Source organism: Botryllus schlosseri, chromosome 6 (genome assembly GCF_051294905.1).
Source record: "Botryllus schlosseri isolate E-star chromosome 6, Bs_hap1, whole genome shotgun sequence".
NCBI classification, from domain to species: Eukaryota; Metazoa; Chordata; class Ascidiacea; order Stolidobranchia; family Styelidae; genus Botryllus; species Botryllus schlosseri.
The window spans coordinates 6,509,674-6,533,640 of NC_137241.1; the positions used below are offsets into that span (position 1 = coordinate 6,509,674).

The 23,967-nt window shown below is 38.3% G+C and overlaps 3 protein-coding genes across 5 annotated transcripts in view; 1 reads left to right on the forward strand and 2 right to left on the reverse strand.

Moving 5' to 3' along the window:
- The window catches only part of LOC145440732 (WD repeat domain phosphoinositide-interacting protein 2-like), a 227,720-nt gene that overhangs the window by 115,630 nt on the left and 88,123 nt on the right, over nucleotides 1–23,967 (reverse strand). The gene's annotated exons all lie outside the window — the stretch shown is intronic.
- The window catches only part of LOC145440738 (ryncolin-1-like), a 154,862-nt gene that overhangs the window by 61,883 nt on the left and 69,012 nt on the right, over nucleotides 1–23,967 (forward strand). The window lies entirely within an intron of this gene.
- Nucleotides 1–23,967, reverse strand: part of LOC145440729 (trace amine-associated receptor 7e-like) — a 69,646-nt gene that overhangs the window by 33,791 nt on the left and 11,888 nt on the right. Inside the window, exons 2-7 of one of the 3 annotated variants that reach the window (XM_080318468.1) lie at nucleotides 22,814–22,986; nucleotides 12,072–12,219; nucleotides 11,690–11,844; nucleotides 11,460–11,625; nucleotides 9,835–9,937; nucleotides 9,686–9,774 (exon numbers count right to left, since the gene is read on the reverse strand). In XM_080318468.1, the coding sequence (XP_080174594.1) occupies nucleotides 9,693–9,774; nucleotides 9,835–9,937; nucleotides 11,460–11,625; nucleotides 11,690–11,844; nucleotides 12,072–12,219; nucleotides 22,814–22,986 (827 nt within the window). In that variant the 3' untranslated portion in view covers nucleotides 9,686–9,692. Of the gene's footprint in view, nucleotides 1–6,669; nucleotides 9,775–9,834; nucleotides 9,938–11,459; nucleotides 11,626–11,689; nucleotides 11,845–12,071; nucleotides 12,220–22,813; nucleotides 22,987–23,967 lie in introns of those variants that run through there. The other 2 variants (XM_080318467.1, XM_080318465.1) reach the window with 2 other exon arrangements.

Sequence of the window (23,967 nt, forward strand, 5' to 3'; positions counted from 1 at the left end):
CCATTAACAAGTTATACAGTTGCCAACACCCAAATCGCACGGATTTGGTCTTTCTGATACAGTAAACATACAAAATCAAAATGGATCCTGTTCGCCTGCTGGATTTTTTACGTTAGACAACGATATATTCTTTATATCAATTTCATTGATTGGTTGAATGAGCATCATTCGAGGACTACCTTCATGTAGCGTATCTCGCACTCGATGTCAATAATCCGATAAAATCAATATTTTCCGTCGCTTGCCAACAAATTCGTCGAGGACTTGCAAGAGAATGTAAGATTATACTTATTCGGATTCTGACTATGGCCACATTGAGATTGATCAGAGTGTTTTGTTTTGTTTTGTTTTTATACTTGCTACCGATATTACATCTTAAACCAGTTATACAGTAGCCAACAACCCGATCGCTCGGATTTGGTTTTTCCGATACAATAAACATATAAAATAAAAATGGATCATGTACGCCTGCTAGATTTTTTACATTAGACAATGATGTATTCATTATATAAATTTCAATTGAAAAGTATATTGTATATAGAGGTATATTAAATTGTATATTAAAGTTCTGTGCCTCCAAGAAGCTCTTCAAATATCAATTTCAGTGACTGGTTGAATAAGCACAATTCGCCGACTACCTACATGTAGTGTATTTCGTTCTTGATGTTGTGTGACTGCGGGCGGGGCTCACAGCAGAGAGTCACGAAATATTCACTAAGAGAAAGCTGAATATTTCGAGAAAACTTTTGTTCAATTTACTTTATTGTTGCCAGCACCATGCAGAGAGTGGTCCGAAGTTGAAATGAATATACGCAAACGTCGATTTCAATCGGGATTGGGAAGATTACAAAATCGGTTTCGTAAAAATCGATGGTGAGTTATGGCTTGATAGGAAAATGTTTAAACAAATAATAAGTAGTACTGAAATCTTTGTAATGATTCCAAATTAAGCTGTCAGATCACCAATCTGTACCCATCGTGAGATGGCTGACTGAAAACGACGCGAGTCTAGTTGTAGAATGCAGATATATGTAATTGCATTCATTTCCGAATCTGGGTCACAGACAATTTTGAAGTCTCAGTGGTCACATATGGGTATCCGACCTATCTTCAGAGGCAACATCCACGCAACCTACACGATATATAATAATTTTGCCTGGATGTTTTTGAGTCATATAGCCTACACCGATTCATGCTACGCACGATCTGTACATGTACATTAGGGCTGTTCAAAAATAACTTATTTTTTCGGATTCCAGCCATTCACTGATTAAATTGTCAGGTTACCCTAAAAAACGCTGCACACCAAATTTAGTTCGATTCTAACGAGTATAGGACTCCGCAGATCCAATTAAAATTTTTAATTTATTATGGAAAATTAAAAAAAAACATTTTCCAATTTTTCTGCCAACCACATGAAATTGTTGAGCTGTCTTCAAAGACGTTGCAAAACAAATTTGAGCCAATTCCGACCAGTAGAAGCGGAGTTATGTGAGATTTTCGTTGATAAATCGCAGATTATCCACCGATCAAGGATAATCCGATGAATATCATCGAAAAACTCACATAACTCCTCTTCTACTGGGCGGAATTGACTCAAATTTGTTTTGCAACGTCTTTGAAGACAGCTCAACAATTTCATGGGGTTGGCAGAAAAGTTTGGAAAATTTTTTATTTTATTTTCTATAATAAATTAAAATTTTTAATTGGATCCGCGGAGTCCTATACTTGTTAGAATCGAACCAAATTTGGTGTGCAGCGTTTTTTAGGGTAACCTGACAATTTAATCAGTGAATGGCTGGAATCCGGGAAAAAAAGTTATTTTTGAACAGCCCTAATGTACATACCATGATAGCATAATGATATGGCTCTCTAAGTCTTGCTCCACCACTCCAGGATATGCTTATCGCCAAGCGGGCAAGCCACAGATACGAGATTTACTGATCAGGTCTTAGGTTCGACCCGTCCATGGATCGAATCCACGACCCCCGATCAAGATTCCGGACGCTTCACCATTATGTTACCTCGTCGGCAATCTCATAATTAGTCTTCCCAGGTCAGATCTATACAACTAGCACCTTCAATATTCATTCCTTTGCGAGCGCGTTTCGTGTCTATAGTATTCTTTTTAGCTTAGATCAGGGGCGTCTGACCCGTGGCCCGCGAGAAAGTTTTGAGTGGCCCGCGAGGTAATTTTCAAAATTTGTTAAGTTATCAAAAAAATCATTACCCAGGTAATTTATTGTGAACTTCTAAGGCCAACCAAATAATAAAATATTTCGCGGCAGATTTACTTGACTTGAAATTTTTCTTAGAATTTCGCGCGTTTAATTTTCACTCGATTTCTTGATTTTAGTATTGGTGCCCTCTCCAGAGTTGAGTCTAACTATGTTCGCAATTATGAAAGAACATGTCGTCCAACACGCGTGTGCACTCGTAGAAAGATCGTCGGCGATGAAAAGTTGGCACAAAATGATGTATGTGTGCTTGTTCGCCGAAACCTTCGATAATGATATGTCCAAGCGCCTGATAATCATGTCCCTGCCAAATCCGCCCATCGGTATACAGACTTACAGAGGCAACCCGGAATATATGCAAGCAACAATATTACTGACCGAATTCATTTATTATCTTTGCGAAATTGTCGCGCATCGTGCGGCCAGGACAATGCTCGTTGAGTATTCATGACATAATTGTTATCGCTTTAGATGCGTAGTAAAACCGAACCTGGTTCGCTCCTACTGGACGACTAATAAAATGTCATCGACATTAAAGTGGCCCACGCAATGATTCGTAAATCTCATATGACCTTTTGGCCGAAAAGGTGGGCCACCCCTGGCTTAGATGGCCCTATCAAGCACAATGAATCCGTAATGAAGTAGTCTTGCTTTGACTGAGTTCACAGGACGGTTTTATGTATGGAATATGGAAATGTGCAAATATGGTATGGTACAGAAGTTTCCAGAGTATGGTATGGAATTGTTTTTCATACTTCCATACTTTGACAGTTTTGCCAAATCGATGAAAATGATCATACTTTCGATTTGTTAAATTGATCGCATACCTCGGAAAATCGCTCACTGTCTTTGTTCATATCTCAAATTGCGTTTCATGACACTCCTACCCCAGTCGACATCTGTTTGAAAACATAGTTGCGCAACGCGCATATGAAGGGAAAATAGTATTAGTAACACAGGCCAACAAAATAAACAAAAAACTTTTCGGCAGAACATCTGAGAGCCGTTTCTGGGTTTTTTGAGGTTGCTGATTACGAATATCACATTAGTTTTGCCAAATTGGCTCTTTGTCAGAAGATATTTATACCTCTAAAAAGCCCAGAATTACTGTATTTACCCTTAAATATTTCACTTGCTAGGGAGAAAATCGTAGTTTTTCATAATTTTACACTGTGGATAAATAGATTATTGACTATAAAGAACCCTCATGTCGTTCTCAGTCATTTTATCAATATTAAGATGACATGATGCGAAATATTTGTTTGTCAAAAAAGCAGTTTGTGAAGCCAAAAATTGTAATTTTGCACAAACGGAAATACATATTCTTCTGTATCAAGTGGTCATTCTACCAAGATTAAAGAGGAGTATAAAACTGTAAATTTTGTCCTTGCAAAGCTTAACTGCAATACTCAAATGCGTCTCATTTCTCTTGACTGGTAAATGGATAATTTTACGCTGAGTCAACAAAATCTGGTATTTGGTATATTCGAATTCGAATGAAAGATTCCAATTTCACATTAGGAAAGAGTTCACTGCATGTAATTTCCCCTAAGATGTAGCAAATAGAACTTTTTAGATGATCACAAAGCACCCAACTGTACAAACAGTTGGTCCGAAAATTAGTAGCTGCATATCGAAAACTTGAGTACAAACATGAGCTAAAAGTTCACTTCCTGTTCAGTCATCTTGACATATTTCCTGGTCATCTTGTTGATTAGCAAGGAACCTTTCGAGAAACTGCACTAAATAGCTTACAGGCGAAAATTGTACACAAAACAATTGTGCTTTAAAATAACTAATAACATTATATTCCAACTGATTATTTCAAATTTACAATAGGTGGTCAACGTACAACTGATTGAAATATTGCCACGTTATTTGAGTATTATGGTAAATACCTATATACATGACTGGAGTTTATTTATGTACATGATATCCGTGAAAGTCTGTAACTATGATAAATCTCTATTAACCCTAAATAAAGTGATGCATCTGTATTTTGATTTAAAAGAGTCTTCTGTGTGTAAAAACAACTAATTGATTGAATTTTAAAACATTATACTACGACTGAGCCGATTTTATATCTAGTCATTACCGCGAAAATGGGATATTTTGGTCAAAATAGGCCCATGGGTTATCTCCACAACAAGAGCCAATTTGAAAAAGTAAGGTCATATTCGGAATCAGTGGCCTTCAGAACCCCCAAAACCACTCTTACTTTGTTTGCCTAAAAATAAGTGTTGACCAGTGTAATTATTCCGATCTAAATAATATGAAAATGAATGATATTCGACCGCTGTCGTGGTTCAACTTGAATTTCGCTTATCGTGACTTACACTCCGTAAACTACCAAGGGAGTTTTCAAATCGTAGACTCTAAGAATGTAGCTACATGGTTTCATAAATATGTATCAATTTGTTGAACTTGGAAATAATTTTTTACACATTGGTCGGATGATCATCAGATTCATCACGCAATATCTATTTGACATAGCCATCGTTGTAATTCAAAAATTTGTAGCTTGTCTTGGAGTGACGTTACGATGTACCGGCCTCCAACACACATTGTAACTTCGTGAAATCTGGTTATCCAGGATAAAAGAATATGCCTTGCATAGGCTACCCTGCTGTTGGCTAATGAAGCTAATATGTGTGACTGTTTGACCCACAAATTTACAAGGAAATGGGACATTTGATTCGCTGTCGCAAAATGATTGTGCGGATGCAAAATGATATGGTAAGCTAAAATATAGACTAATGCAGTGGTTTCCAACCGGTGGGGCACTTAGGGGTTTCTAGTTGGGAATGGGCACTTCAAAAAATTCTTTACATTGTTAACCTCGTTTGTTAAATGTCTTTATCAAATGCCGATCGTATCTCTAATATTTCTCAGCTCATTTGCAATTCAGCACTTCGTATTATCAGTGCCTCCAATGAACAGGAATCGCCTGGACCGCGGTGCACGATCTATATTTCATGAGATTTTGTTGTGATTTCAAAAGAATCTCGTCTGTTTATATTTTACGTTCCGTCCTCCATGATTAGACAGCCTGCGGGACAAAATATGATATAAAGAAACTGTTGATATCATTGGGGCATCAGGGCTGTTCAAGTGGATGATTTCATTCAAAATAATTAGAATGTAGGTAGCACGCCGGAACATTTCCACACATAAAAAAAGAATATCGCTTGAGAGATTGGGCAAGTTGCGAAAGTATGGAAAAAGTATCAAATATGGAATGGAAGAATGTTGCTATGGTATGGAAAATTGTGAAGTATGGTATGGAACGATTGGGCCGGGTATGGAGTATGGAAATTTCCCATTCCATTCCATACCATACCACGCCCTAATGGTTATATCACGTTTGTCTCCCTGTGCTATAATATTGGCCCCATAGTAACGTGTCCAGGGTTGCTTTTAAAAAAATGAAATCAATTTGAAACAAACATGTTGAAAACATGCCCCTTCTTAAAACATTTTTTTTAGTTTATTTTTGTTCACCCACGACGTCACGAATCTACGTTCTGGAACTGTTGAACCGACGACGATTTCGAGGCCCGCGGGTCAAATGCGGCACGGGGAGCTATTCTGAGTGGCCCGTGAAAGGTTGCTTGAAATTCAAACCATAAAACCCACTTTTTAATGTTGCGGCGTAGACTAAATCCATATGCCGTCTAAACAAAAATTCGTTTACTTTCAAGTCTGTTCAGTAATATGCCGCGATTGGGTAGCCTAAATACCTCGCATGCGCACTTCATATTCGAAATAAAGTTAATGTAGAAAATTATGCTGTACCAATTAAAGTCAGAAGAAGTCGCCAAACATTCTTTTTGGTCATGGTCACATTATGCATGACAAGGTATGTGCTTCAAATTGTTACGTTGTTGTTGTTGTTTGTGGTATTTATGGTGTTTGTCGATTACAATGATCATTCACACCAGACCGACAATCCTTATTTTTGATTCCGCACCTGTCGAATTGTAGCACGGCCAAATTCTAGGCTTTTTAGGACACCGTGTCCGTGGATGAGATGGCGAGGAGGAGCTTATAGATGAGCCTCCCATACTCAGGTAGAAATTCTGGAGTCGGCCTCGGTCGGATCAGAACCGACAACTCATTGGCGTTGCAGCTATATGAATTATACAACTATGCTATCTCGCGACACATTGTTACGCTATTTGTTTCCAGATTCCTAATTCGTAAAACAAAGTCAATCAGTGCCCGTAATTACTATCATCACACATAAAGGATTAACGAGCATTTTAAAAAAAGGAAGTCGAAAGTTGAAATTCCAAGAAGGTTTGGAGCACGAAATATTTGTTTACTGAAGTCAGGGGTAAACACTTAGTTGCAGAGGTGGTCAAAGTAGTCAAGAAAACTAATCAAGTAGAAGTAGAAGTAACGACGAAAAAATCTACTCAAGTACGAGAAGAAGTACTTCTTTCTGAACCAACCTAAAACTACTTGAAGTAGAATTGACTGACTTTAAAAGTACTCAAGTTAGTAAGTAGATGTGAAAACGATCCTAATTCGTTCACATGGATTGTAAAAAGGTGCAAATTGAGCTATGCGAAAGGTGACGAGCTTGATTCATATTGATGCATACCAACAGGTATCCAATGTTCGATAGCATAAGCAATTAAGCATTCATCAACATCATGATAGTATTGATATGGAAATGAGATACTAATCCTCAGTTTTCTCGAATAGCACGTTTTAGAAAATAGCATGGTACGGCGCCATCCCCCATATTATAAGATCCGTAGTTTAGTCGAAGAGCAATACGGAGAAGTTGTCTAGGATACGGTGTTAACACTTTGCGCGATTAGTGAACGTTAATAAAAAATACGGTGGACCGTAAAAATGCCATATTGTGTAGCTTTACTTCCGGAAATTAAAGGCATTACTATACACTTGCTTTTATACTTCAACATGTATGTTATCCAGAAAAAAGAACTGTTATTAATTATAACTCAAAGTATATGATACTGGGAATTAAAGTGAAATATAAATACTACTTCTAAAAGTGGAGCATATATTTGATGCCTTTAATCCAGAAAGATTCGAAGGTGGTGTGCTAAAACAGCTCTAAAACTAAAAAAAAGCCAGAGTCCACGTTTCCAGACTAGGACACGCCATGGACATGCCAGATTACGATATTACAAGTAAATGCTAGATTACGAAACATCAGTTTCAAACGTTATGATGAGCCATATATACTGTGATGAATTATTTCATATGGGCGAAGGGCGACAATGGGGTGTAAACGGAACCACGCCAACCCGCGACCTAATTTATATTCACCGATACTTTCGTGAAATCATACTGGTCCCTTCGTATCCACTGCCCGCGAAGCGCGACGAAAACTCTTGGCTTCACTCAACTTTTGTAAAAATTAAATGTTGATACTCCGTGAAAACCGCCCCGAAATTTCTCAGGCTATCTTCCTGATTAGAAGATTGAACTACTTCTACTTGACAAACTGAAAATAGCGAAAAGTAAGTAAGTAGATCACAAAATATTACGAAGTAGAAGTAGCGAAAATCAGATCTACTTGAGTAAGTACCAGAAGTAGAGGAAAACTAGTTGAGTACTTCGAAAAAGTAGAGGTACTTCGTGACTGACCACCTCTGTTAGTTAGTGCCAAGCAGGTCGCCGTGTATAAGGATTATAATTTAAGTCAGTTATATGACAAAAAACGCGAAGACATGCACTAGGTCAAGAGAGGGCGCATTTCAGACGAACTGCAAGCTTCGCTCAAGAACAAGGCTCTCCCTTAGACGATCGTCCATTCTCATTCGAATGTAAACGGGGCATTGTAGACTAAACGCTCATCTGTATAGACTTGGACTTCATGGACCGGGAGTGTGTGACACATGTAATCAACCAGAGACGGTTGAGCATTTTGTTATATCATGCAATCGCTACGACCGATTCAGGGTTCATCTAGTTAGTTCAATTCGCATATAGACACAATATTCCACTTTCGTTTAGTTCGCTATTGAAAAATCGTTACACGATAAAATTACTGATGTGAGACCTTGTAATATTGTCGCTAGGGATCTAAAGTTCCATGAATAAACAAGCAAGGTGCAAAAGGCCTCAGTTTCCCGAGAAGCACCCCCCTTTACATACATACATACATACATGCAAGGCTATGTCGCCAAGTGACACTGATCGGAAGGCAGCGACAAAGACAATAAGCTTTGTAGTATCCCAAATACATTTTAATGTCGTCACAGAAAATCGCGGATTGGGGTTTAATGAGAGTTCACAATCTATCAAGTTTAACATCGTTCCGAAATATGACGGCAAACAAATATCATTGTTTGGTAATAAATCGCCACTTTCTCATTCCCACCGACACATCCACTGAGCAGCATTCATTAGCAGTGTAATTCACTGATTTTAATTTAGAAAATAAAGTGATACGCTGGAGGATACAGCTAAATTTTTTGAGTAGACCCGCCAAGGCAATTTTTGCTTCTCATTTGGCCCGCGGAGTAAAATAATTGCCCACTCCTGCTTTAGGCCTATATACTGAGCACTCGTAAACAAATTTAAATTCTTTGATATGAGATTCTCAAAACTTATCTTAACCATGACATAGAGATCTTTTTCACGCAGTGCATGTACATTGCGTATCTAATTGATGCCGCTTTGAAATGATATGTTTGCAATGTTTGCATACACAAATGACTGTCACTAGAGCACAACCGATATCGGATTTTTGAGCCCGTACCGATGAAACCGATCACTAGCGGTGTCGCCGATATATTCATCCGATATTTAAAAGATACGCGGCATCTAGCGTTAAGGCACATTTTCAACACTTCAGAGCAGTATCCATTGCTATGTTTGGACATGAAATGACCTGAAAGGACTTCATCTGGACACCTCCAAGCAGAGGTGGGCAGTAACGAAGCAGTTCTACTGTTTCAGAGTACTCTAGTCGGTGTTGCTTACTTGCTCAAGTAATTATGATTGCATACTACTTCTACTTAACATTTTTCAATTGTGAGGCAAAAACGATGCCTAGAACACTTACTCTCTTGATACTGGGAGCTAGCCACTTCTACTTGTGTATCAACGATCACTACTTTGACCACTTCTGCTCAAAATGCACCCCAGTGGAACCACGCCTGCTTGGGAACGTGGAAAGACTCATTCGCTCATCACGTGTGCTTTGGATTTTATGCGGAATCTGAAAATTGGACAATATCGTAGTCAGCCGAAAATGTTTGCGCAATTCATGTAGCAGTACTCAAAATGTCCGCCACGACTCTTTGAAAAATTCGCTTCATTTTTACACATAGGGTATGTTAAACAGTTACAACAACGTGTGCAATTTTAAACCAAAAATATAAACAATAACAATTGTGCAATGCATTCGTCTCTGTGTTCCAAGTTGCTGAGAGAATTCTTGCTAGTACAAATATGGAATTAACGTATATTTCACGATTTAATCCGCAACAATCGTTTGACGGCTTCACGAAACTGCGACTCCCTCACTGAATACACCAAGGCGTTCGACAAACTGTAACAAATGATACGCACACCAAAGTTATTTCGACATCTTGACAACTGCGAGACGTACCTGTTTAGTTTTCCGAAAAAGAAACATGTCGCGTACACCTCGGTATGGTTTGAACAAGTAAGAGCGCCTGTCAGGAAAAGCAGCGTAGCAATTACGAAAGGAACTGGAAAACAGAAGTAGAAATTAGGAATGGCGGAAGTCTTTTTATCTTCCTATGTTCAATGTCTTTTTATATATTTTTCCATCTGTAAAAATGAAATCAAATATTGGTGAGGAAGCAACGGAATCAATAAATGACACTGTTCAAGAGCTAATTTGCTTCTGAAACGAAACAAGTCAATCTTGGCTAGTTTGGGTCACAGATCACGAATATCAACTTGAAATTAGTTGCTTGGCGCTAGCTGTGGAGAAATGGCACTATGCCACTATGCCTGTACCCTAGGTCCCTACGTAGGGTCATGAAAATATGTTTTAGTGTAACATATGGTATATAGATACTGTAGGTCCCTCCATATAAGTTTGTGGTATAACTATGCATATACAATATAGCATAGCATAGGAATATTCCATATAGAGCGATGTACATGGGTTTACCATTGGACAATGCATATAAACTTATACAGTAACTATAGTATACCTTATGATCTGTACTCCTGGCCCCTCTATAGGAGTCTAACATAGGACAGTGCGCATGCGCATACCCTGTATCTATCCGAGCTCAATCTGACTGAGTATTCAAAAGCAATATCTGCCTCCATGCATATGGTATGCAGAAATACGAAAACATGCAATTGATAGACTACTTCTACGTTGAGTTCAATAAAGTTTACCAAGGCTTGCCATCGGTAGATTTCCAAACAAAAATGTGAAATAAATTTTTCAAATTGGAGCTAATCAGCAATTTTACCTGAAATTTCTGGATTTAGCAACCAAAAGTATATACGAATCAACTCTGTTCTTTTCGGAAACACAACTTTTCAAGAATTGCCGAACCGTGTTATTAATGTTCATGTCCAAAAAACTGATGTGCTGCTCACCGGGGTTACATGTGAAACAAAAGGCCGTAAAAAAAGTAAACGTCTTTTTTTGCAAATGACTGAAGAATACGTCTCGACGAAGATAATAATAATTCGAGAACCGCTTAGGCTCGGACTTGTACAATGTACATATTACCGATGTAGCTATTTGACTGTCAATTAACTACTGTTTTTTTTTTGAGTAGCTCTAGTTTTAGTTATAGCTGGGCATTTAAAAATAAACATTAGTTCTGGAACAACTAGAAAACACGTCTCGTCGTTTGGCGTGTATCGTGATACCGGTGATCAGTTGTGTGATGCTCTCGCAGCCATTGCTAGCTCAGTGGCGTAGTCATGGGTTGTGGAGGTCGAAACCCTTCCCATTTCAAACTCGAAACACATTCTTTTGAAATGCCGATTTTATCTATTTCCGAGTTCATTTGCGAGAAAGCCGATCAGATTCCAATGAAATTATCTTTATTGAGTTGTTTCGGAATTGAAGCAGGTGATTTTAATAATTATTACAAAAAATGGTTACCTGCGTTTTAGTTAGTTAGTTAGCCGATTTAATGGGTCGGTAATTGTAGCTCTAGATCTATAGTTGCGCGTTTTAAAAATTCAGTAGTTTGCACAAGTCGGCTTGGGCCGCATTTTCAGAACATTACTTACGCAAGGTTAATGTGAATGCTGCGATCATGAAGAGTATCGTGATAAACACAGATATCTCAGATTGGAGACGCTTGTCGACCGAGTTGCACCGAGAACCGTTTTCAATAGATGCTCCATGCCTCAACCTTTGACGCGATACAACTCCCGTAAGAACACAAAATAAAACCTAGAATATAATTAAGGATATGAACTGAATTTATCAGTTTCACAATTCCATACACTGCACGCACCGTGAGTAGGTAAGGTATGAGGAGTTCCACTACTGCAAGAAATATACCAGCGGAAGCCGCTTCAAAATCCAAGGCACCGCCCCGTTCTTTCAGCATCAGCAATTGCATGAGCAGAGCGGGTTGAAATTTGTACTCGAAATGGTTGGGAAGGAATGCTGAAAGGTTTCACATCATATTTCATTGCAGGACAGTTTATCTATACATGGCATGATTTCGTTATTGCAAGTATAGTTGTATCTAAAAAAATACTTATAAGTAACCCAAACCTATTCGAGTACTCCAAAGACGTACAAGTACGCATGTGTTGCTATTTATACTTCAACTCTAGTACCGACGATGACTACACTGAGCAGCAGTGAGCACCTCGTGTAGATTTGCATACCTGGCATAAACGCCGACATGAGAGAGAAGACCCAGATCAGCGCAAGAATGATCTTGATCGTTACGGGACGTCGCCTCCTATGAGCCAATGGCCACTTAATGGCCGAGAATCGTTCCATGCTCATGAAGCATAGGTGCAGCAAGGATGCCTGTGAAAAGGGACTGGTTATTGATAGGGCTGGACACAATGATTCGAGAAATCTGAAATCAGAATCAAATGGTAATTCTTATGGTTCGATTCTATTCGAGTCGAGTAGGGAGAGATGACTCTGCCGAACTTACCAAAATAATACCCTCGTAGCCACTAAGAGTTTAATTAGTTAGCGAGAATTCTATGTTCTATAAAATTGTGGAAGCCTGCTTCAACCTTCGATTGGTGGTATCGCATGTGGCACAAAGTTTCGCAAGCGATTGAAATTACATATCTGTGAAGTCTTGATCAACCCACAGCACATGTCAAAAAGTACAATAAAATACAACGCTATTTTTAATGTGATGTAGAACTAGGACTGTATTCTTTGTGATCGCAGAAAAGGTGCATATTTGATCTTTCCCCATTATTCATACTGTCATGACGTCATAACGAGTGATTCTCGACTAGACGCCCAATGTCAATTCATAATCGAATAATTGAATTACTCGATTTTGCCCATCTCTGGATAATAGCTATCGAGCGAAGTTCAGAAAGTAGGCGATATCCGACTTTATAAAAGGTAATTCAGTTTTCAAACCGGCGGTTCCCAAATATTTTAATCTAATGGCACTCTAAAAAAATTGTAAAAAGTTCGCGGCACACCTGTAAGAGTAGAAGCGTTGCTATAAAAAAGTTCTTTCCACGGTTCAATGAGAAGCTTGCTCATGCGACTGAAATGAGGTTGCTTCGTTGATAAATTGTAAGTAGTGTAGTAGGTTTTTTTGTTGCCCTTTCGTGACGTCACAATTTCATCAACTTGCGAATTCAGTTATTTGCACTTATAGAATGAGGTCATTCTGGGATTTGGACTCGGTAATTGCGGAAATCGAATCAAGAATTTTTCCATTGTGTTATCACGCTCAAATGTTACGATAATCTGTATTTGTGAGCAACGTTCCCTCTAAGCTGCGCACGTGCGCAAATGCGCGGTGCTGAAACGGTCTCTGCGCACAGAAAATTCAAGCTGCGCACAAAACATCCAGAGTGATGACTTTTTTTAATCGTTGCGCACTGTTGTCCAGTCCAAGGGACCCCGCAGGCGCTCAGACTCGTGAAAAATGAGAAGGAACATTGTCAGGGGTAAATAGTGCTATCGCTGAAGTCTGAAACCGAGGTAGGCCTACAACTGCGTCCCGCAAAGGTAAATATTGCGTTCCGTGAAGAAATGAGAATTTGCAATCGCGTGCGCCTCACGAAAGAGATTTTTCTTTTAGTATGGTATCGTACGCGTGAGCGATACTGATATCATTTCAATAGCGCAATCCTTTGTGGGAATGACAAAATAACATGGTTTAACATGGTTTAACAAATTTATAAATAGCAATGGGCTAGCTCGAAGTTGATCTGCGAGAAACTAACGAAGTGTCTTCTCCGCGTGGCATGAACATTGTGTAAGATTTACTGTACAATTACATGCCGCGAATTTTCGAAGTCATCACTTCCATGAGGCAAATCTGATCACGTATGGTGAGATAGGATAATATGCAGAATATGCAAGTACAAGCACCAATATTTTTGAAAAAATCGATCCCTTTGCAAACGTTGATCGGGAAATACTGCAACTGTGCACTGTAGGGCGTTGCATTAGATCAGCTTCTCAGCAGCACAGATTTGTGATTTTATTCGATTTGTTTGAACGGGTATCTTCTGTCGATAAGGTCACACGCTGATATTGTTCTTGCTTCAGTCAGACTTGAATATTCGTATCATTATATCTAACTGTATGTCTTGATAGTAATGAGTGCATTGCCGGCATTAAGACGTCACATCAGTGTTTTAACGCGATAGGCCTACATCGATCGCATGTATTGATTTGAAGTGCGTTCTCGTGCGTGTATGTCTACTAGTAATCTATAGCAGTGCTCTTTAACCGGGTGTTTCGTACGCCCCAGGGGGTACCATAATTTTTATAAGGTGTACCACTTGGACGGGGTGTACCAGATTCGCGTTATAATGAACCGATGAGACGATGACTATAGCTATCACAATAAATACGCCAGTTTATGCTTCAGAACAGGTTGACTGAGTGTGTAATATCGTACAATAGGATGTCATAAGCAATTGTTTCTCATCGTTTAACCTTTGGTAATGGACTTATTAGTTCCTTTTGGAGAAGAACAGGAAGGAGCTGGCGTGTGTTCAGTTTGCGATATCTGTCTAATGATTCTCGAGGAAACCACCGCTATAGCTCAGACATTTTGAATTGGTGCTTCTTGCGGCAAGCTTATGTAACTGTAATTGTAATTGTAATTTGATAAAAATTTTGCCTAATTACAATTTTAATTACATTGTTATTGAAACCTGACAATCACAACATATAATAATTAGCCTATATACATGGGTGTTCTATATGCGTGCCTCGTCAAGTAATTCAGCCTTGCTAAAGTTGTTTCCCATACCTCAGCAACAACAGAAAACTTGGTGAATTACAATATAGGCTAAACCAATGGTTCTTAAACTGGGGGGCGCGCCCCCTTGGGTGGCGTGAAAGCATCTGAAGGGAGGCGCGAAGCTCCTGTAAACTGAGAAAAATTTCCGCGCTTTGTGCGATTTACCTCCATTTCATAGTTATTGCTCTGTGTAGAGCCCGAATTTCATATTGGAGAATTCTCTCATCATCGGTCATAACCTTCCATACCATCAAAATATCTGTTAGGATTGCTAACATCCTGGTTCCATTGTGTGATATGACGATAAGGGGAGCACAAATTATTTCACTGTCATAAAGGGGGCGCGTCTAAGAAAAGTTTGAGAACCACTGGGCTAAAGTAAATCCTAATATTTGAAAAATGGACGAACAGAAAATAAACTCTTCTGAAAACTGTGTTGAACCATTTCCCACACCACGGTCAGAGTTTTTTTTAAATCTCTCACCAGTACTGAGGCTTGCTGCAACAATTGCAAAAAGAAATTCAGGATTTCAACCAAGGCTTCATCAAACTTGATCACGCATTTGTGGAGATGTTATCCTATTCTCACCTATAATCTTAGCAAAATTTACTGGGGCCAGAAACTTTCCGCACCCTAATGTTCATCAAATGCAATCTAACGGTTTTTTAGCAAGTGAAAACGTAGATGCGAACCAAAATTTTGTAATTCGTAGTTATCAGGAGATTTTTTACTTTTGCATTTATCTTAATTTTACACAACTTATCGGTATCATCCTTATCGCTGACGCCTTACCAATTGCATTTCATTTGCCTTACTCAACTCTCAGTATTCCTTTGATTACATTTCATTTACTGTCTTGTAGCCTATTCGCTGTTAGTCGTTGCCAGTCTCTCAAGCTTATGGTTGTTAATATTCGCCTAAAAATAAATTCTGTGAATGTATTTTTCAGTACTCATGATTAGGAATAGTTCGAATACGTTCAAGTTTTTTTTTATACATGGTATTCTACGTATCATGAATGAAACATGAAGAGACTGAGATTGTTGCTAATTATGTCACTGCGGTTGTCAACGAATCAATTACACGTTTACAGTAACAGTAATTGTAATTGTAATTGTAATTATTAAATGTTTAACAGTAATTGTAATTTGATATTTTTATCATTGAGTAATTGTAATTGTAATGTAATTGAAAGATGCAAGTGAATAATTGTAATTGTAATTGTAATTGAGCTGAATTATAGTAATTGATCCAACTGTGATGTAGACACTATTGTCGGAATGAAGCAACATGGTGTGTCACCAGCAGTGTACGCACGCACAACTTCAGTGTTGTCAGCCAACAACTGCTATACTGTTGAACGTTCTTTCTCCATTCTTGGCAAGCTACTTACTAAGGACAGACACTTTCTACACGAGAATGTGGGAAAGTATCTTTCGTTGTACTACAACAGATTTTAATTATTTTTACCATAATACGTGATGTAACTACTGGAATTCTTCATAGGGCCAGATTTCGCTGAAATCAAGCATTTTCATGAAAAAATTTGTCAGTTTTCATGTCAAAAAAGTTTTTTCAGGCCGAACTACTTCGTAAGGACAGTCAGTTCGAACCAGAAATGAAGATAAGTAGTACAATTCTAACATTACGTGGTAAAACACCTAATTTGCATACGTCAGGTCAAAATTAAGTTTTTAAGAAAAAAAAAAGTCGAATTTTTGATTTTTTTAGGTCAAAATTTTCCGTTTTTTAGGTAAAACAAAAATTGCCCTACTAATCATAATTTGTTCATGAGTTGGACTATTATTTTGTAATTTAGTATGACGTAAATTATTGAAACACTTTAAGTCAGTGAAAGAAGTTGCTGAATACGGGATTACGAATCCGACTATCTGATTATACCTGCTTCGAAATCAATCTTTCTGAAAGTGACATGGGAAAAATTTGCAATGTTCCACTATTGCGAGATAATTGTTTTGACCTAACGCAAAAGTTGGTATTGGTCGGTGTTGATTTTGACAATATACGGAGCTTATGAGACAAGATTTCACACGACATTACGATCATATGACATCTGACGTCGAGCCAAGTTTCAAACCCTTAATCCAATGATTAGGGTATAATTTTTGCTCTCGAAGTCTCTTGTTTATACGAGGCGCGCACTCAACTAATATTGGCCAACGCAAAACAGATTTATGCAAAAGTCGATACTGGTCTGTGTTAAGTTTGCAGATCTGGCCAAAGCAGTCCAAAAAGCTACTAAAGTAGACTTAGAAGTGGCGACGTAGAAATCTACTCCATTACAAGTATAATTGGTATTTTTAAATGCTTTTTCACTACGATTTTGGAAAATAAAAATGCAAAACTTGTGTCAGATATGCTTGCGTTACTCTTTACGGTTACGGAGGGTTGAAACCAAGTCACAAGATTCCGAGTCGCAAGTCAACCTCACTTATAAGTCTAGTCGAGTCATTTTCAATTCACCACCGAGTTAAGTCGGTGAGCAGAGGGTCGAGTCCGAGTCATAGTGTAATGACTTGAGTCCGAGTCCAAATCATTGTGTTCAGTTTCGAGTTACAGTATTGGTAAAGCGACTTTGTATACCTCTGCTGGGTGATATCGAATGCTTTGCATTTATAGTATACTATTTTTCCTCACTTCAGCTTCGAGTCGCATTTTGAAGTACCAGATGAAAGACCAATACTGTGGTAACTTTATTATAATTACAATGAAATATTGGCCTTGGCCGACCGAGTCTCGAGTCATATGACTTTGTCCGAGTCATGGGCAATAACTTGAGCATACAAGTCGAGTCAATACACGTTGACAAGTCTAGTCATTTCTCGTATTTTGATAAAACGACTCGAGTAAAGTCGAGTCATCAAAAATCGCGACTAGAGTCAGACTCGAAGCGAGTCATGACTCGAGTCATTACAATCCGGAAGTTACTTTCTCACAAAACCTACCGAAATAACCCCACTCCGAAACCGTAAATCACTTCGGTAAAACTAGGCCTGGACTACTTACTTTTACTTACATGATAAGCCAGTTTTACTTGTACTTAAGTTTCGTTTTTTTCTGTGATATTTCATGTGGACTACGGTATTAATTAGAACGCTAGCATCGATTTCATTCAACTCCCATAACGACTCAAGTGACTACGGTGTTAGACTACATTTACTTCTACAGTTTTCAGTTTCAGGTAAAGTTCGGTCTAAAATAACATCCGATTTACTTACTTGGAAATAGCTTTATGACCTTTTAGACTACTTCTACTTAGCAGATTTCAGTTTAGGGAGAACTCGTACTAGAATAGTATCTTGTTATTTACTTCGAAATCGTTACCCGATTTCTCGGTCGATTTCCACCCGCCACACTTACGCTCAGTAACGGATTATTACTCTTTTTCACAGTATTCAAGTATATTTGGATTACTGACAAAAATTACTCAAGTGGTTACTATTCTCGACTACTCCTGCTCAATAATTTTTAGTTGTTAGGTGAACTCAGCCTAAAATAGTATGTGAAATGGGAAATTAATATGCGGAAAACGCATGCGATGAAGTACTTATAAACATGACCCGATGGCAGGTTCCCGCTATGTCAGGTGTTATCAAAAGCACCGTAAACCTGGCAATGTCGGTTTTGGCTCAATCCGGTAAATATTATGGATTTTATGAGCTTTAGTAAAAAATATGCCGCCGCTTCCTGGCATAATTGCATTTTACGTTTCGGCGTATCGGTCTGATGACGATGTTAGTCCCCAGCGAGACTGGATCATTTTCGCGTTAAATCGATATATTTGAGTAAACTTTGGTCTGACTCGGTGAGAAATATTATTATTCTGATTAATTATTAAAATCGTGCTGTGATCCTTTTTATGGCAATTATAGCTATTTTCGCAACATGACTGTTTCCAAGGGACAATAAGCGCTGATTAGTTATTTATAATACGGATATGACTTTTATTATTAAAAAAATGGTTATCCATGAGCAATAGCGACGTATGCGTATATTTTGTTAGTTATACAGCATATGCTGGAATAGAGAGCCGTCAGAATTCGAGGACATTTGTATGAGCTTGTAGTCAGAAGTGATAGATACAGTCAACATTGCCACTCAAATACAGTGAAGTAAAAGTTGAAGTAATACCGCAAATATCTACTCAATTAAAAGTAAATAGCTTGTTGCGCAAAAGAGCTTCATTGGTATAAGCGTCACAAAGCGATTTTAATATTTAATAATAATATTAATAATTAATTTCACAAGTCAGACCAAAGTTTACTCAATTTTATCGATTTAGCGCAAAGACGATCTAATCTCGTTCTAATCAGACGAATACGCCGAAATGTTAACATGTAATTATATAATGTAGCAGCAGCATATTTTCTGAAGCCGACATCGCTCATAAAAATCCTTACTATTTACCGGATTGAGATGAAACCTGTATCGCTAGGTGCTGAAGTTTACGGTGCTGTGGAGTGAGGCTGTAGAGTCGGTAAACTTTATCACCGACTCGAAATCCGGCTCCGACTCCAGCTATTTCAAATAGACCGACTCCAACTTCGACTCCAGCGGCCCTCCAAATTTACTTCGAAAATTAGAAGCCACAGTGGTTTTCTTGTAACCATAAAACGTATGAAAACATATAAATCATGCTGACACGGTAAATTGTTTCATTGTGACGCTACTAGTAGCCTACTCCTCACTGCGCAATTAGCATGACTGTATCCATGTCCAAATATCCTTCCTTGCTTCATACATCATAACAAGTTTTCAAAACACAGACAACCCACAAATACTTAAATATGTATGAATAATTCAAAATGATATATATACATCCCATCCTCTATAATTAAAATGTGAATACAAAACAATAGAATTTTAGCTGTTGTGTCGAGTCGGCAACCAATAGAGAGATTCACAAATTCTCACTCTACATACATGCTATACTGATGCCAAGCACACAGTCGGCAACGGTTCTGGTCGCAAACGAAATTTAGTGAGTAGTAAATAGTATTTGTCTGCATAAAGTATTCATGAACTACTTGCACTATTTGTTCGACCCGAGCGGCTGAAGTGGAAAGCAATGTTTGATTATATTTGCATCAATTTGATAAGTGACGTTGTCACTTACGATACACATGGTCCCACCCGCGACGCGATTTTGAGCGGCCCCCTATACAGTTTCCGGCCATACACTATTATGTGACCCGCGTCCACAGTCTGCCGCCGTCCCCTACTTACTTTTACAGACTGTAGGTTATTCTTTCACTTAATAAATTCAAATTTGCCAACCTGAGAAATGTGACTATGAAACTACTTAGTTCTGGTTGGGTGTACATACTTTGCAAACAAGCTTTTCCGACCATGAACAATAACATGACAAAGCTGCGTTTCAATCCAACTGAGTTTCAAGTGCAGTGCAGGGTTTCTACTTTCGACATGAAGCAATAGTTCAAAAAACTTATTGACAACTTTGATCGATCACAGATGTCTCGTTGAATTCAACGGCCCTTGAAATACATTACGCTAATAAGTTCAATAACTACTGTTTTGGTCTTTACGCTCTAGTCTGAAGTTTAAATTAAATACGCTTTATTCTTCGTATAGGTCAAGCCTGGGCAAAGTGCGGTCCGCGAGCCAGATGCGGCCCGCGAAGCCATTCTGTGCGGCCCGCGAAAGGTTGCTTGGAATTCATAACATTAAACCTGTTGTTTGAATGTTGATGCGTGGACTAAAACCATAGGCTGTATCAACTAAACAGGAAATTCGTTTACTTTGCAGCCTGTTCATTAATATGCCACGATCACGCTGCCTACGTACCTCGCATGCGTAAACCAGATGCAAAATAAAGGCAATGTGGCAAAGTATGAGTAACAGTTATATTCACAAGAAATCACTATTTCCCTATAGTTTTGCTCAAACCTTCTTTGTTGCCATTTTCACATTACTCATTCGGGTAGGCCACGTGTTTCAAAATGTTACGTGAGGCGTTTCCAAATCCCTAATTCGAAAAACAAGTCAATCAGTGCTCGCGATTACTATATGACTCATCATATCTATCACCCATAAAGGATGAACAGACATTTCAAAAAGAGAAAACTAAAACCTGGAATTCAAGGAAGGTTTAGAACACCAAATATTTGTATACTGGAGTTAGGAATAAACCCGTCCTTTTAGTTTTTGCCGAGCACGAAACACTCGGTCAAGGAAGGGCGAATTTAAGAAAAACTGCAAACTTCGCTCAACATCAAGGCTATTTGAGCTACACACTGTTCGGAATGCAGCAACCAAGACAAGCTTTGTACTATCCCATATACATTTCAGTGCAGTGGCTCTCAAACTGAGGGGCGTGTGTGCATCTGAAAGGAGGCGCGAAGCTGAAGTTGAATAAAAGAATTTTTCTCGCTCAGCGCGATTTAACCCTAGCTTATAGTTTATTGCTTTGTTTATTGTCCGACTTTGATATTACAGAATTCTCTCATCAGCAACCATAACCGTCTATGCCATCAAACTATCCGTCGGGATTGCTAGCATGCTGGTTGCTCTTTTTAATATTTCGTGATATCATGATAGGGAGGTGGGCGCGAAATTGTTCACTATCATAAAGGGGGGAGTGTCTAAAAAAAGTTTGAGAACCACTGTTTTAGTGTCTTTATTAAAAGAACGTGGATAGGGTTCTAAAGAGAGTTAAAATTGCATCATGCTTAACATTGTTTCGAATCATGACGGAAAATAGATTCTTTTTAATTAACCGCCACTTTCTCATTACCTAACATCAACGCAATCACTCAGCTGAATTTATTACCAATGTGATTAAAAAATAAAATTAAAATACGTTCGATAATATAGCTAAATTTTTCACTCGGCCCGCCAATGTATTTTCTACTTCTCATTTGGCCCGTGGAGGAAAATAATTGCCCACCCCTGGTATAGGTGGATAAACACGCGAATCATGTATCGATTCCTGAGCCCGTTAAGTACCATATTTTTCCATATCAAGCCCGCCAACCGGAGAAGTTGTCCGCCCTCAACTAGAGCCTGACCGTTATCGTGTATATGTCCCGATACAGATAAAACTGATTACTAATATCCTCACCCATAAGCTCGATATATTCAGCCGATATTAAAAAAATATGGCTTTTTCGGCGCATTTGTGAAACTTCAGAGCATTTATTTGAACAGCGTTACATCCCTTGCCCGACAAAAAAATAAACTAGAAAGGCTTCATCTGGACAGCTGTAGGGAGAAGTCGTCAGTGACGAAGTATTCAAGTAGGGTTTTCCTACACTTTGACTGACAATCTCAAGTGGTATTTATTTTAGACTGTTTGTGTTTCTGCTAGGCCAAGAATACTACTATTTCATTTACTTGCAAATCAGTACCAGAGGTGGTCAAAGTAGTCAAGTAAGCTACTCCAGTAAAAGTAGAAGCCGCCTGAAACTACTTGAAGTAAAAGTAGAATTGACTGACTTTAAATATACTCAAGTAAGTAAGTAGTTGTGAAAACGATCCTAATTCGCTCGCATATTAGACTGTCTAAAGCTACAAATTGAGCTATGCGAAAGGGGTGCAGAGCATGAATCATATTGATGCATCCTAGGAGGTATAACTTTTCGACAGCATAAGCATTCGTTCGCACCATGCGATGAAAATGATAGCATTGATATTAGGGTTGTATTTAAAACAAATGGTTGTTTAAAACGCTTTGTTTAAAACATGTTTTAAACTGTATTTTAAACAAAAGCCTTTCAAAATTTTTTTTTTTACTTAAAATCGTAAAATCATGCCATAATTGTGTAAATACTTTCCAAAAACCATGTTTTATGAGCCTACAGACAATTACCAGCCGATATAGCCGACGTATACGATATGGGATGGTTAGAACCCTCAAAATAGTCGGTTCAACAGCTATAGTACGTAGATATTTTGTCAAAGAAGCTATATTTACTCTATATTTTCAATTGTCAATGTCAATCCGCTATGACGTCACAATTGAATACTCATGACGTCATTACTTGGAAAACAAACAAAAAACAATAAAAAACATGTTCTAAATCAGTGCCTTCTTTTAAACATGTTTGTTTTAAATTGATTTTTGTTTTAAATGCAACTCTAGATACAATTATGTGGGCTCAATCTGTACTGTTACATACCTCCATTGTCACAGTTAGCATAGAGCCAACTACAATAGCCGATGGCGAATTAACATCTTCAAGGATAAATGTCGCCAGTTCCACTTCGGTTAGTGTTCGGACCCAGCCTGAATCCGGAAGAACGGTGGCAAACACCAGAAACCCGATCAGAGAGTCGGCAATTGCAAGTGAGGCTGCAAAACGTCAAAGATAAGAAATCTCAATGCCAATATCGTTAAACAAATACCACAATGTAACAAAAAAATTTTTGTTTTGTTTCCAGGTTCTTACCAATTTTTCCCTATTGCTTAGGATCATTAAGTGTCGAAAATCAACCTTATTTCATATAAACTTTGCTTTTCTGGTTTAGAGAATGAAATTCTAAAAACGCAATATTTTGGAGAAAAGATATCAAAGATATGGCTAAAGAGCATCCAAGACGGATGTTAATCTCTTTTAAATGTTAATATACTCTGCAAAATTTGTCATTTTTGAAAACTATGAGAATGTTGAGACTTTGTTGAATGTTTTAAAGTATGATTAATATAACTAAGAAGTAATTGGGAACTTTACAATGGAAGCGTTTTGATGGGTATGCAAGGGGGGTTCAACAAGTATCTTCGTCAACTTTGGCTTTGGGATAGTAGGGCTACCACAGAGCACTACAAAAAGCAAATATGACCAAAGCGAAACGAATTTGTGGTTGGAGAGAAAAACGAAAAGCAAACTCGGCTTATTAACCCAAACAAAGTGCCTCACATTCAAATAAAACTTGGCCGCATAAAGCAATTTGTGAAAGCATATGATAAATGTGATGACGCATTCCAGATTCTCCAGAACTTGTTTCCCGAACTATCAGAAGCTAAACTAAAAGCTGGTGTTGGCCCACAAATCAAAAAAATTCTCAAGTCGAATGATTTTATCCTAGTGCTTAATGCTGTTGAAAAGAATGCTTGGGATAGCTTTGCAGATGTGGTCAATGGGTTCTTGGGCAATAAAAAGGAAGACAACTATGCTGAACTCGTTGCCAATTTGGTAAAGTCGTATGGAAACATGGGGTGTAGAACGTCCATGAAATTACATATATGCTTGATCCTCACATGGACGAGTTTAAAGACAATATGGGAGCTTATTCAGAAGAACAAGGGGGACCGGTCCCACCAAGACATAAAATC